Source organism: Carex rostrata, chromosome 10 (genome assembly GCF_964058835.1).
Source record: "Carex rostrata chromosome 10, lpCarRost1.2, whole genome shotgun sequence".
Classification (NCBI taxonomy): domain Eukaryota; kingdom Viridiplantae; phylum Streptophyta; class Magnoliopsida; order Poales; family Cyperaceae; genus Carex; species Carex rostrata.
The window spans coordinates 11,612,431-11,626,619 of NC_135927.1; the positions used below are offsets into that span (position 1 = coordinate 11,612,431).

General features: G+C 33.5%; 1 protein-coding gene across 2 annotated transcripts; it reads right to left on the reverse strand.

Annotated features, from left to right (window-relative positions):
- Positions 1 to 4,163: 4,163 nt before the first annotated feature.
- On the reverse strand, positions 4,164 to 8,071 carry LOC144560134 (delta(12)-fatty-acid desaturase FAD2-like). 2 transcript variants are annotated; one of them, XM_078309291.1, is made up of 2 exons: positions 7,947 to 8,071; positions 4,164 to 5,724 (listed from the first exon to the last, which is right to left on the reverse strand). In XM_078309291.1, exon 2 carries the CDS (start codon positions 5,712 to 5,714, stop codon positions 4,518 to 4,520), a length of 1,197 nt encoding a protein of 398 aa, XP_078165417.1. In that variant the 5' UTR covers positions 5,715 to 5,724; positions 7,947 to 8,071; the 3' UTR covers positions 4,164 to 4,517. The 2 variants fall into 2 exon arrangements, with proteins under 2 accessions (XP_078165417.1, XP_078165418.1); XM_078309292.1 differs by lacking the exon at positions 7,947 to 8,071 and adding an exon at positions 5,946 to 6,067.
- Positions 8,072 to 14,189: the final 6,118 nt, after the last annotated feature.

Here is a 14,189-nt window from a genome sequence, read left to right on the forward strand (position 1 = left end):
ATATTGAACGGTTCGGATTGAAGAATAGGAGAGTCCTCCTTTTCTCAAGAAAAAGGAGCAGATTGGCTTCCAATTTTCTAAGACTCATGAATTAAAGAGAAATAATAAGCCGGGCGGCAACCTTTGTGATGTGGAGAGACTGAGAGAGACGGGCAGTACTAAAAATTTATTTAACGATGCAGACCCTTTGATCTTATAGGCTGATTTGAGTACACTGGTACACGAGTCAATGTCCTCAATTTTTCCATCAAACATCTTTTGAATAATAATTTATGTCATATATATATATATATATGTATCTTTTTTTAGGAAGCTTATATTTAACAGTATAAAAATGTGATCATTTCCTGGTCAATTTGTGTTTCATGTGTAGGTATGATTGTGAAACGGTGGGTCGCATGTGTTACGCATTGAAGGAAAGATCTTTATTTCTAATAGCAAATTTTGTTCTTTGGAGAGAAATGTGCAAAAATATTTAGGGAGAGAAGAGCATACTACAGGAGCTTTTGTAAACATTTATTTAATTAATTAATAAGATAACAGTCATGACCCTTATTTTTTTCCAAAAATAAATTAGTTTCAAAGCAGAACCCTGCTTACTTGAGTTTAGTAACGCAGGAAAGTTTATAGTTGGATCTAGATTTATTAATTAGTTAATTAGTGTTACATCCATGAGAGGTACCTTTTTTTTCTAATTGTGAAAATAAAATACTACAAATACCATTTAATCTAGTGACAAAGACAATACTTTCGTAATTAATCTACTAATACCTAAAATCCCAGAAATCTGATACTCAACAATCGGTATCGGAATTATGCCACAATCATCATAAAATCAGAACCACCTTATTCTAACTCCTAAAATCCCAACAAAATGAAAATAACAAAACCTATACTATACGATGATCCACTACCAGAAGATTGTACTGGTACCAAAAGATCAGCGGTTACAATAAAATCACCAAAAGAGCAGATCCATGACCAAATTGGTTGCACAAAAATACATCCAGCAATCAATTGTTTTGGAGTAACATTACCACACTACTGTCAGATAAACAATCATAGGGGAAAGATTGTAATTACTTTACCAATTTTCAAATGTATTTATTTAATTATTTTCTTCAATAAAGCATTAGCATCCATTATCTGATTATACAAACAAAACTTGTTTTGACATGTACAAATATCAATATTTCGCTACATAATTTTTTTTTTTTTAGAAAAAATAAGGATCTAGTCCTCATTTGTTTTATTAAGATAGGTTTCTAAGGAAAACCCTTTTGCTTACAGTTTTTCAAATATATTTAACCTTGTTGAATTTTTCATTTTATAAAAAACAGAATAAAAAAAATAAAATTTAAAACTCTTCTGTCGACTGCAATCTTCCCTTCAATATAGGGAAGATAATTCCATTGATCATGCACCTCTGAAACTAATGCATGCATGTATGCCTTTCATCTGATTTCTAAAAGTTCTCGTACATCTCTCCCTCCAACATACAAACATTGCCCGTAATAAAACCTCTCTTGATTTAGCCCGTAATAAGAACTAGCATTTGGTCTAGTAGCAAAGACACATATTCTCTATGTGAGAGGTCATGGATTTGAAACCCGGATAGGAGAAATTATTTGTTATAATAACAAGAGTATTAAATAGTTGAGTGGCTTGACCTCCAACCTTTACTCAAAAATAAAGCCTCCATTGATTTTAAATCTCCTTCTTTACTAACTATCAATTTGTGCGCCTTCTTTCTCCTGAGAACGGCACCCCAACTTATTGGCAAAGCAAAACTATCAATTCAGATTCTACATAATTGTTCCTTGTAGGCTCTAGCAATTAATATCAATTCAGACTTTAGGTGGAAAAATATTTGAACTTCATTATTTTCATTAAATGTTCATATGTTATGGTCAATGATTAGTGGTACCAATGAAAAAATTTCATATCATTTCTGAGTAAAACTTTGCATGATAAACGTTGTACATTGATAGTACAATTCGACCAAGAAAATATTTCATATCAACAATTAAATTAAAATTCACAAAGCTACAAAAAGACCAGTTATCAATCACAATCTATAGCAAAGACGGTACAGTTGTCTCAATTAAACTATTAATCGCATAAATGGGGTCACATTTGAACCCGGCAATTTGGATTGGATGGCAACCGGTATGATAGGTACAGAAGTGACAGCAAAACAGGTCAATATGAAAATGAAGGATATACGGATCTACCTCATCTGCAAACATGTGGAAGTTGAATTAGACAAAATCTCAGCTTTACTTGCCGATTTTTTAATTAATACCCTAAAAATAAATTAAAATGCTCTGACCGCTCCAACATGGGCGGTCAGCTTTTTCTACCAAAATCGCTCCGTGTTCGGGTGGTCAACTTCTTTTTTTTAACAGAGGCGGAGCAGTCAGCTATAGTATTTTTTTTTTTAGAGATCTTAATATCTTCATCTAAATAATTTTGTGGAGTTCTAGATTTTTTGTTTATAGTGTATGCCAAAAAGATTGTTAGCATTGACAAACTTTTCTAAACCCCTGATTTGATTGTCAAATACTTGATTTTTTTTATTTGTCCTAATTTCTTTCCATTTTAAGTATCATTTAAGGAATATTTGGATTTATTGATAATTTGTTTACCGTCTAATTTACATTTGACAAACATTTTCAGTTGAAATAACACGCTATTTTATTTTTTGGCTATTCCAATGATTGCCAAATGAGCCCTTATACATAAATATCACAAGTGCCTTCCTTATTATGTAAAATTAAATATCAGAGTATTTAATTTAAAGAACGTTGCATGAAACCTATATATACAGTCTATAAAATATTAATGCATAAAATTAAGATTTATTATATTTCAAATAAGATGATTAAAAGATAGCTACTACTCGGGTAACAAATTAAACATACATAAATTTCATATATTTTGAATATTCTGTTGTGATCTAAAATTTGATTATTATGGCCGTAACTTTACCACTCAAAGATCACCACTTAATCAATTTACTTCTAATGCAGCTTTACACATCCAGTTTTCTCAATGACTTAATAGTTATAAAATGTTGAAATTTGAATTAAAAATTAAAGCAACTAACATGGTACAAACTCGGATATATATTTTATTTGGTAAAATTAAGAGCAAATGAAGAAATTCAAATATTGACAATATACAAAATGAATATAAGAAAGAAATTATCTTTTTTTCATCGTGGCATATGTAATTATAACAGATGAAATATATGAGCTATATATTTCTGATTTTTTTATTAATACCATAAAAATAAAGAAAATATAAAATCTGTCCTCTGAAGTTTGTTTTTTAGCTTTCTTATTTATGGTGTATGCCAAAAAGATAATTGGATTGTCTTATTTTTTGACATACACCATAAATAAGAAAACTAAAACTTCACAAAATTATAAGATCTCTAAGAAATAAAAAATAAATAAATAATATTATTGTAGCTAACCGCCCCGCCCCTGAGAGATTTGGTCCAAAAAAAAAAAAGTTGCCCACCCCAACACAGGTCGATTTGGTAGAAAAAGCTGACCACTCCATGTTTGAGGGTCAGGGCATTTTAAAAAGAAAAAAGAAAATTTCTGAAGGTAGACTTTATTTTTTAGGGTATTAATAAAAAAAATCGGCTTTACCCGCTTGCTATTTTTTGTGGGGCCACAAGAAAAAGAGAAAAAGGAGAGCGCCTGTGAACCATCAATACAGATCATGTATTCATGTTTTTGTGGTGGGGCTGTTTAATATTGTAAAAGGAAAAAAAATATAAGACAATTATACAGATCATGTATTCATGTTTTTGTGGTGGGGCTGTTTAATATTGTAAAAGGAAAAAAAAATATAAGACAATTATAAATGCAGAGATCTCTGCTGGTTTTAATAATATTTGTTAGGAATATTTAATTTCATGAAAATTGTTTGTTGACAATCGGCAACTGGCCTTTAAAAAAATCTTTTAGATGATGAGTACATTGCACATTATGTACAGATCGGCAGATCTTGCAATTACTAAACTAGTTGCATCAGACCAACCCACTTCAGAATTTTTGTATATTTTAAGCAAGGAAATTTATACTTAACTACTTCTAGCTGAAAGCCTGAAACTCAATATAGAACAACATTGGAACAATTATAACTATGCATCAAAACTAAGAAAACCTTATTTCTCTGTTATTTTTTTAAATATTTTTTTCCCTCATTAGTTCTTATTAATTATTCCTTCCATTACCTGCTACCAGATAAGGCTGAAAGGATACAGCACAGAACTGACACATTTACTACTGCGCCAAACAACCACACAACAAGAACCACAGGTCCACAACCAAAGAAAAAAAAAACCAAAGAAAACACTAGACATGATAATTTGGAGACGAGCATTCCCCACCCTCACCGGTACCAAAAGCAAATTAACTAACTCTATGCCAAATACCAGTACAAAATATTTCTTCTTTTATGACTCTGGGGGTTGTTTTAGCAAATTGTTCCAATCCATGTCAGAACTTGTTGTTGTACCAGAATACACCCCTTGTCTTACCACCTTCACCGCCATTGTCCTGTTCGATATAGACACACTCCTTGACCTCACGAAACATGGCCTTAAATACTGGAGTGCCGTCAAACTGGTAGTACTCTCCCAAAATGGGCTTGATCGCCTTGGTGGCCTCCATGGCATGGTAGTGTGGCATGGTCGAGAACAAATGGTGTGCCACATGTGTATCAGTGATGTTATGGAAGACCTTGTTTAGGAATCCATAGTCCCGGTCCATAGTGGCAAGTGCACCCCGCAGCCAGTCCCACTCGGATGAGTCGTAATGCGGCAAAGCCGGGTGGGTGTGTTGTAAGAATGTGATCAAAACCAAAAAACCATTTACAATCAAGAGTGGCACACCATAAACCCGGACCACCCACCAGAAACCAAACAAGGCTGCAAGCCGGTAAAGAGCATACACAGCCGTAACCAAACCAACATCGGAGATGAAAATCTGAACCCGCTCACGGTCAGAGTAGATCGGGCTATTCGGGTCGTAATGACATGCGAATCGTGGGTATGGACGACCCGATACATTGAATGCCAGGTACAATGGCCACCCAAGGGTCAGCTGAATAGCCAACGTAACAAGCCGGCCAACCGGGTTGTTAGATAGATATTTTGAGTACCATCCCAGGCTGGATTTCTTCTTCGGGACAAAAACCTCGTCACGCTCAAGGGAGCCGGTATTGGAATGGTGGCGGCGGTGGCTGTATTTCCAAGAGAAGTACGGCACGAGCAGAGCAGAGTGGAGCACCAACCCAACGATGTCATCGAGAAGTTGGTAGTCTGAGAAGGCATGGTGGCCACACTCATGTGCTATGACCCAGACGCCGGTGAGCACGCATCCCTGTGCGGCCCAGTAGAGCGGCCACGCGGCATAATGGAACGGGGCAGGAATTGTCGGGATGAAGTTGAGAGCGAGGTAGAGCAGGGCAGAGGAGATGAGGAGGTCATACACAACATAGGAGAAGGAGCGGAGCACGGAGCGGTTGAAGCAGTGGGGTGGGATGGCTCTTTTGATCTGGCCTAGGGTGAATGGAGGCGGCTCGCTCGGTGATTTCTTAATTTGGTTCGGGCCGGGACGGGCCACAGATCCCACCAAATCATCCTTCTCCTTAGCCACACGCTCAGTTGCAGTCATGCGCCCACCAGCACCCATCTCTGGATATCTACAATAATGGCAAAGGAGAAAATGAATAAGGAATTAGAATTTTTTTTTTTTATTTATTTGGGTTGAGAGATCTTTGAGAAATCCACCAATCGTGAGAGTGCTTGGTGGTGGTTTAATGGGGTTTAGAAAGAAAATATCTTCTATGGTTGAAATTTTATTTAAAGCAATTTCGCAAGAGCCTCAGAGATTCCCCTGCCGAGAGACATGAGATGTCTTTACTAATTAGGGAGTTGTTTCATGCCAAATTAAGACCTAATCAAATTAGCTTCTCAGATTTAAAGCAACTACATTGAGAAAATTAAGGCTTGGCAACTGTTACCAGATACACCCTTTCAACAATTTGGCAAAAAAGATTAAAAAAATAGAATGGGGTTCAATGCATAGGCACAAACAAACATTTGTCCTAGCTGGCCAGATTAATAAAGTTTAATTTTTATTCTCAAGTTGTACTAATCAACATATTTTAAGCATGAGTTGCACGCAGATAAATTAAAAAGATGTGAACTTTGACCAACTGTACATATATTGACCAAAAAATATAATAATTCCACATGCAACCATTAATTAATTTTCCCACATTGCAAAGATACTGAATGGTTCAACCTATACAATTTTGTTTCCATGTTTAACCTCATTAGTCTAAAAGAGGCCAATTATATAGGTTCATCACAAGAAAAATACTTGATAAATTGTTACAATAATCCCCACCCATAGTAACAAATTTGATATCTAATTAACAGTAATTCTAAATTTATTCTTGGGCGCGGCGCACAGTATTTGCATAGTAAAATCACTGTGGAAGCACCTGGTCAATATTGTTTCCTAGATTCTCAGATATGGTTCCATTAAGTTCAACACCACCAATGAAATATGGGCATTTTATATAATTCATTATGATGTAAAGCATCAATTTGTCAACATGTAGTCGAGCCATGTAGGGTCCTACAAGTCGGCGCTGATATTTAAAATAATATGAGCATGATAAATAGAAACAAGAAGGAAATATCTCATTTATTACAGGTACATATAGCAAGTAGTAGCAAATTAGGCTAAGTTTTTTATTTTTTATGTGCCGACTACAATTAGGTAAAGTCACGCTATCTCTTGCTTATCATTTAAGTTTTTAATTAGTATAAAAATAGTATGCTGAATACTATATAAAACAGTATGATAAAATGGAGGGTAATTCTTTAAATAGAAAATCAACACTTAGTCAATAAAAGACAATTCAAACCCCCCCTTGCTTGAAAATGAGTTTTCAACTTTTATTAACATTATGATTTGATGTGAAATCAGTGGTAATTTAATTGTAGTCACTGACTCACTGTTGGTTATAGCAAAATAGCGGGTCACTTGACTCGCTTTACAATTGACTACCCCATACAAACCCTGAACCCCATGACCCACTAGATACAAAAACATAAATAGCATCAAATTCAAAATTTTGGCTCCGGGTCACATGCGAATATAATATTTTAATATATTATGAATAAGTGCTTTGACATGATGCCAGCTACGCCCTAAAAAATTGGAAATACAACAGCTAAAATATCTGAAATTGTGCGACTGCGAAAGATGCTTTATCCTTCAAAAGAAAAGAGTATATCGAATATCAGCCGTTGGATCCCAAGTCACATTCCAGTTGTCTTTTTTTTTTTTTTTTAGGATAACATTCCCCGTTCTCTGAGGTTCTGAACCATGCGAACATGCCAAGGAAAAATACAAACTACTTTTCTACCGTTCAAAAGTTTTCGTGGGACGGCGTAAAGAATAAAGAATTACGCGTTTCTCTTTTATACTCTCCAGTCCGGACAAACAGGAGACTCCGGTACCAACTAACGGTGTCTCTTCCAATCGTCACCACTCACCAGCTCCTTTGATTTGGAACACTGAGTTTTTGTCAACCAATCTTGACCGTCAATTTCACGTGTATATGGAGAAGTGACTGTCGTGGAAAGGAGAATTGAAAAATATCATTTTCACTTTTCTTTTCATGGTGGTGGTATCTGTCCGTACGATTCAGAAGAGAGAACTGAAACTCTAAAGATAGAAAGAAATATGGTTTTAAATCGGACAAAATCTTTTCTCATACATTCTGGATGAAACACCACACCAGAGGATAATTTAGGAAAAACCATAAATCACACTGATTTCGCGAGATTTTCGTTATGAGAATTCCAAGAACGAACATTTACGAAAAAAGAGGATAGATCTGCGTACCTGCTGTTGAAATGATTGGTGCGCGAGAAAGAGCGAAGGGAGAATAGTTATTCCAAGAGAGAGTCTCTCTCTCGCTCTCTCTCGTCTCCTTTAAGCCGCCGTTAGAGAGGGAGTTCTCCATACTTATGCTCTCTATTTAAAGCCTCGTACCTATAGTTTCTCTCTTTTCTGAAAAAGAAAATATAGATAGACATGTTCTAACCGTACTCAAAGAAAGTACCATTTAGTTCGTATGGGTCCCAAATGACAGTACCATTTCACAAACCCAACTCCCCAGCCCTACACAAGTGTACCTGTTCGGCCGACAAATGGAAATGAACGCGGACACGGAATTTGAACTGAAAAACACTGTTTCCGTCCAAACATTTAGTAGCAACACCAAACAAATTATTTTGGGCCCTGTTTCTCGCCTCCCTCCGTTTGCGCACACTAATATGTGGTTACGCCACAACCACTTAATTTATAAATGAACCATCACAAATATCTTGCTCCTGAATCTTTGATTCTTTTATTAAATGATGAACCAAGTCCTGTTAAATTAAAACTCTACAAAGGGCATATTAGTATTTTGATAGGTCCCTCTTCCCGGGGAGCGCTACACCCCGCGGATTGGAAATCCTGTAAACAAGTTATGTGTCATTTTCTCATTCGCTACAAAAAGGAACCGGTAAACGAAGCCCCTCATCAGAGCCGTCCGTTTCAGACACTCCCAACTATGAGGATTTCTGTGCTAGTCATAATGACGAAAATACCCTTCTATTTTAAAAACATCCACAAGTGTGGTTTGGTACAGGCAAGTGGCACAGTGGGTTCCACCCGGTCCAAGCTCGTGAGGCGAGCCACAGATTCGTGGAGGCAGGAGAGTAATACGGGTGGAGTGAGAAGACGCTTTTGCCCCGGGGGCGGTTATAGGCACTTGAGGATATTGTCGTAATTCAACTTTGGGATCTCCGCCCGCGAGTCACGACACTGCCTCTGAGCTATTTGTATAATGCTATAATTGCAACGTGACAAAAGCGGCTCATGGTTTACGTTTAACAAAGGAGTTTGGGAAGAGAAAAAGGCATACAGCTTTTGTCGTGACGCAAGTGTGTAACGAATCACAACAGATTCCAAAATCATAAAACTTTAGATGATAGTACATTATATGACATTAATTATAAAATTGATTGGATAGACTTTAAATTATTAATTTAAACTGTTGAAACTGATTTACTTTATGAGTGATGTATTTACATGTAATTTTTTTATATTTTCTAATTATTTTAGTATTAAATCAAGCGGTCAAAAATGTTGAAAAATAAATACATTAAAATTAACTTTAAAACTCGCATATTTGACCGCTTGACTTGATACTAAATAAATTCGAAAAATTATAAATTTTGCATGTAACACATAACTAATGAAATAGATGGGTTTGAATGGTTTGGATTCACCGTTTGAAGTCGATTCGATAGGTTTTGGAGTTAGTGTTATATAAGCTGAAATGACACAAATGTCATACTAGCCAGACTCAAGGTTCTAAATAGCGCGCTATAGTGGAGCTATAGCGCTGCTATAGTGTTTTCAGATTATAAAAGCTATGTCGCTGTCGGCGCTATAGCATGCTATTCCGTACTATAACAGCGCTATTTGAGCATAGCATTGTTTTTCCAGCCAGTCTGCTATAACACGACAAACGCTATTTAAACATTTGCCCAAACTCATCATAGTATAGCTGAAGTTTTGCCGAAGTTTTTATTTTAACCATCTTCAATCAAATAAAAAAATAAATACATTAACTCAATTATTTTAAAATTCGAAAAATACTCTTGTCGACGAGCTGGTCCTTATTTCAATTTCAAATGGCGACCCCAATATTTTTTTATTAAACTGATCCCAGTTTATTTCAGAATATAAAAATTTGGATCATCATTTCAAATGGCAACCAAAGAATTTTTTGGATTATGATGCAAAAGGAGTTAATGGGTTTATTTTTATTTTTAAGATGGTAAAAATAAAAATTTCGAGAGAAGTTTTGTGTTGATTCAGTAGTAAGCAAAGTGCGTATATATATTATATATTGTTAAAGAATTTAAATATATATAAATTTATAAATATTTTAAAATGAAAAAATGTATTGCTACCTAAAAATGACGCGAGTTTAAAAATAATTAAATTGTAATAAATTATTTGTTTTGCACATTTTGCATATAATATGTATTTGAGGAGGGATCACTTTGCAACATTTATAAGTTATAACATCTTACAACAATAGTTTTGTGATGTTTAAAGTCCAAACAATTGATCTAAACAACTCAACATGATCTCTATATTAAAATAAGGAGTTTGTCTAGTATAACATCAGTGTCATTTTAGCTTATATAACACCAACTCTAAAACCTATCAAATTGACTTCAAACGACTAATCCAAACTGTTCAAATCGATTTACATTATGAGCGATGCGTTTACATACAAAAATTTTATATTTTCGAATTATTTTAGTATCAAATCAAGCGGTAAAAATATTGAAAAATTAATGTATTAAAATTAACTTAAAAACTCACACATTTGACCGCTTGACTTAATACTAAAAAAAATTGATAAGTTATAAATTATGAATGTAAACGCACAACTAATGACGTAGATCGGTTTGAACGGTTTGGATTCACCGTTTGAAGTCGATTTGATAGGTTTTAGAGTCGGTGTTATATAGGTTGAAATGACATTGATGTTATACTAGCCAAACTCTAAAATAAGCTTGGAGATCAAATTTTATATTTTTTTTATTTTTTTTATTTTTTTTACTATTTATTAAGTATTTTACAAAACGGTTGTTTTTTAGTGGTCTAGAAGTGTCTAAAAATAATAATTTTGTAAAATACTTAATAAATAGTAAAAAATTCAAAATAATGTCAAATTTGATTTTCAAGCACATTTTAATATAGAATATCATGTTGAATAATTTGAATCAATTATTTAGACTTTAAAAATTACAAATCAAATTATTGTAAGATGTTGTATCTTACAAATGTTGTAAGTGGATTCCTCCTCTGTGTATTTACACTTTTTATTTTCCAAAAAAAAGGTGACTTGATAACTTGATAAACAAAATTGTTTCATCTTTTTTTGCTTGTTAAGTGTAACATTATCAAGTTATCTTGACTTGATAAAGATAACTCATGTAAACAAAAATACGGTATAAAATAACTAATGTGGTTTATATTGTCAATATAAAAAGGTATTGATATTAAGAAAGATTAAAAAAAATCAAAATATTCTTGCTTCCAATTAGTTTTTAATCCCATCATCATATCAAGATCCATAGAGATCAGAGTGTTGGATTACAAGATGGGTCGATCACATTCAGTCCACCTCATTCTACTCGTAACAACAAAACAAACAATTTAGTAATAAAAAAAACACATTATAAAATACGCAAAAATAATATATAAATATGAGTGAGTCTATGGTACTATGTATATTACGATTTATTACCGTGTTACGGCTCTATATTCGAGTTTTCAAATCCTAACGGTCGATCCGAACCGTTCATCTTGTTCTCCATATTAATATGTGTTTGGAGACCAAATTTTACATATTTTGAAATTTTTTTAATATTTATTGAAAATCACTGTTTTTGGATGGTCCAGAATTTTCAGATCAAGTGATATTCTAAATATCTAGAAAAATAGTAAAAAAAATTTAAAAAAATGTAAAATTTGGTCTCCAAATACATATTAATATGGAGAACAAGATGAACGGTTCGGATCAACCGTTAGTATTTGAAAACTCGAATATAGAGCCGTAGCACGGTAACAATCCGTGATATGCATAGTACCATAGACTCACTCTATAAATATACATTTAAATAATTCTGTATAAGAGTACTTTGCAATTACGAACCTTCTGAGGGCTTAGAGCATCTCCAACAGTGATTGCTTATGGATTGCTTATGCTGATGTGTCAATTATTTTTGTAATTGCTGGGTTGTATGACTATTGCTTATTTAGCAATTGTTGGAAAGAATTGCTTAATAAGAAATCATTTTCTAAAGATGAGTTGGCCAAATGTTTAATTTTTATTGGTCAAATATTTAATTCTCAATTGTTTGATTGATTGCACCAATGTAAGAGTGGATTGCTTAATTTTTAAAATTTTCATAATTGCTAATTTAGCAATTAATTTCAATTGCTGGATTGAAGATGCTCTAAATAAATGGACAAATTTTAATGTGAAAATGTCTTGCAGAATTTAAGCGAGATCTTGAATGTGTTCTTACGTGTAATGAGTGAGTTATTAACTATTTCAGCGATTCAACACATTTACTATACGAATGGAAACACAAAAAATCTCAAGGGACAACTTTTGTCACCCTTATAGAATATTTTGCTTGGTAAAATATATTGAAATTGGTACCGACTCATGAGAACAACAAAACGAATTAATTCATTACATGATATGTCAAGTAGAGAGGATCACAGTAAATATTATCCTAAAATATACGTTAAAAAGCGTGTAAAATCAGAAGAAAAAATAGAAATCGGCCTTTGGAATTCTGAGATGCCATCTATTTATATATACCACTTGACTCTAAAACAATAAAATTAATGTTGGTTGTATTTTAAGTTACTTTTGTGCCGATTTTTTTGTCCATAGTATTTTAAAATAATTCTTGAAAGCTGTTGTCAAGATTTTCAAAAAAGACATTTAAAAAAAGAGAGAAAAATTCACATATACCTCTCAAAACATTTGAAAATATCATTGTATATACGTCACAAAGTAGATAAATAAATTATTTATCCTTAAAAATATATTAGTTACATTTTTCTTACACATTGCTAGTGTACACCAAGTGTGAAACGTTAACAATACTAGCGTTTCTATCATGAACCAAAATATTTCTTATTTGATTGCAAAATTTTATTTTTTATAAATTGTTGGGATAAAAAATCGGCCGGTTGTGTATTGAAGAAGAAACTTAAAATGATTCCTTCTAAAAGAATATTAAAAATGATTGATGTGGCAGATGATCAATAAATAATATTATGGAATTGAATCGTCTGCCCCCAGAGTCACTGTTGGTGGACCCCCTAAACCCTAAACCCGGCCCCACCCCGCAATGACTAAGGGGACAAGATTTTCCTACACCCCGGAGGACATGTGATCTGCTTCCTAATATTATATATTAATATTATATATGTAGGCAAACAATTGGACGGGAATATGTACAAATGTACAATTCACGAGAGCGACACTTCAATTGGACAGTTGTTGTTCGGTAGTAAACTACACAACTTGTCACCGTAAATCAGATTTGTTTAATTAATCATACTATTTAATTAATCGCCGATTAGAGAAACAAGGGAGTCCATAGAAATGCATAGTACACGGTTTCAACAGTGGAATCAGATAATTTATTGTAAAGAAGTTCAAATTTTACGGGACAGAAATTCAGAAGAAAAAAATATAGGAAAAATGTACAAATTTGAGAGATGTTACAAAAGAACATGAGTGAGGCTATGGTAAGATGTATATCACTATTTTCAAAGTACAAACAGTCGATGGTACGTTTGGGTGACACAGGAATAGCGCTAATCCAGGAATAACTACTATTCCTGGCGAGCTATTCTCAACACAACACGTTTGGGTGAAAAAAAAACGCTATTCTCCACAAAGAAATAGCTTGGGTTAGCTGTTATTCCGCTATTCCTATGAAATCTTAGATTAGCGGCTCTTCCAAATCCAGAAATAGCTGCTATTCCGAGCTATTCATTGATTTATCCAAACACACCATATTTAGTGAGCATATTTTTAAATTTTTTCACTATTTTTTAAATAGATAGAATATCACAGCTTTTGAATGGTTCAAAATATTCAAATAAAGTGATTTTCTACCTATCTAAAAACCACCATATAATCTGAAAAATATAAAATTTGGTTTGCAACTATACATTCATATGAAGATTATATTAAATGATTCAGATCGACTGTTTGAACTTTATAAACAAAGATATGGATTCATATTTCGGACCGTTATGTAATATACATGTTACTATAGCCTCACTCAAAGAATATATTTATTGTTTCATTTAAACAAAAAATGTTTAACCAAATGCCAATTGAAGAGGGTTCAAATGCCTCCATTTTTTGTGCCTCCATCATGCCTCCATTTCTAAAAATTTCAATAGCTTAAAATTTAAATTATAAATATCAAAATAAAACCGTTAGATGTGATCTATGTTATTTTGTCAATATGCTTA

Bases quoted from the DNA above. Each gene is read 5' to 3' on its own strand.
- LOC144560134 (XM_078309291.1), bottom strand. From the start codon at position 5,714: ATGGGTGCTGGTGGGCGCATGACTGCAACTGAGCGTGTGGCTAAGGAG.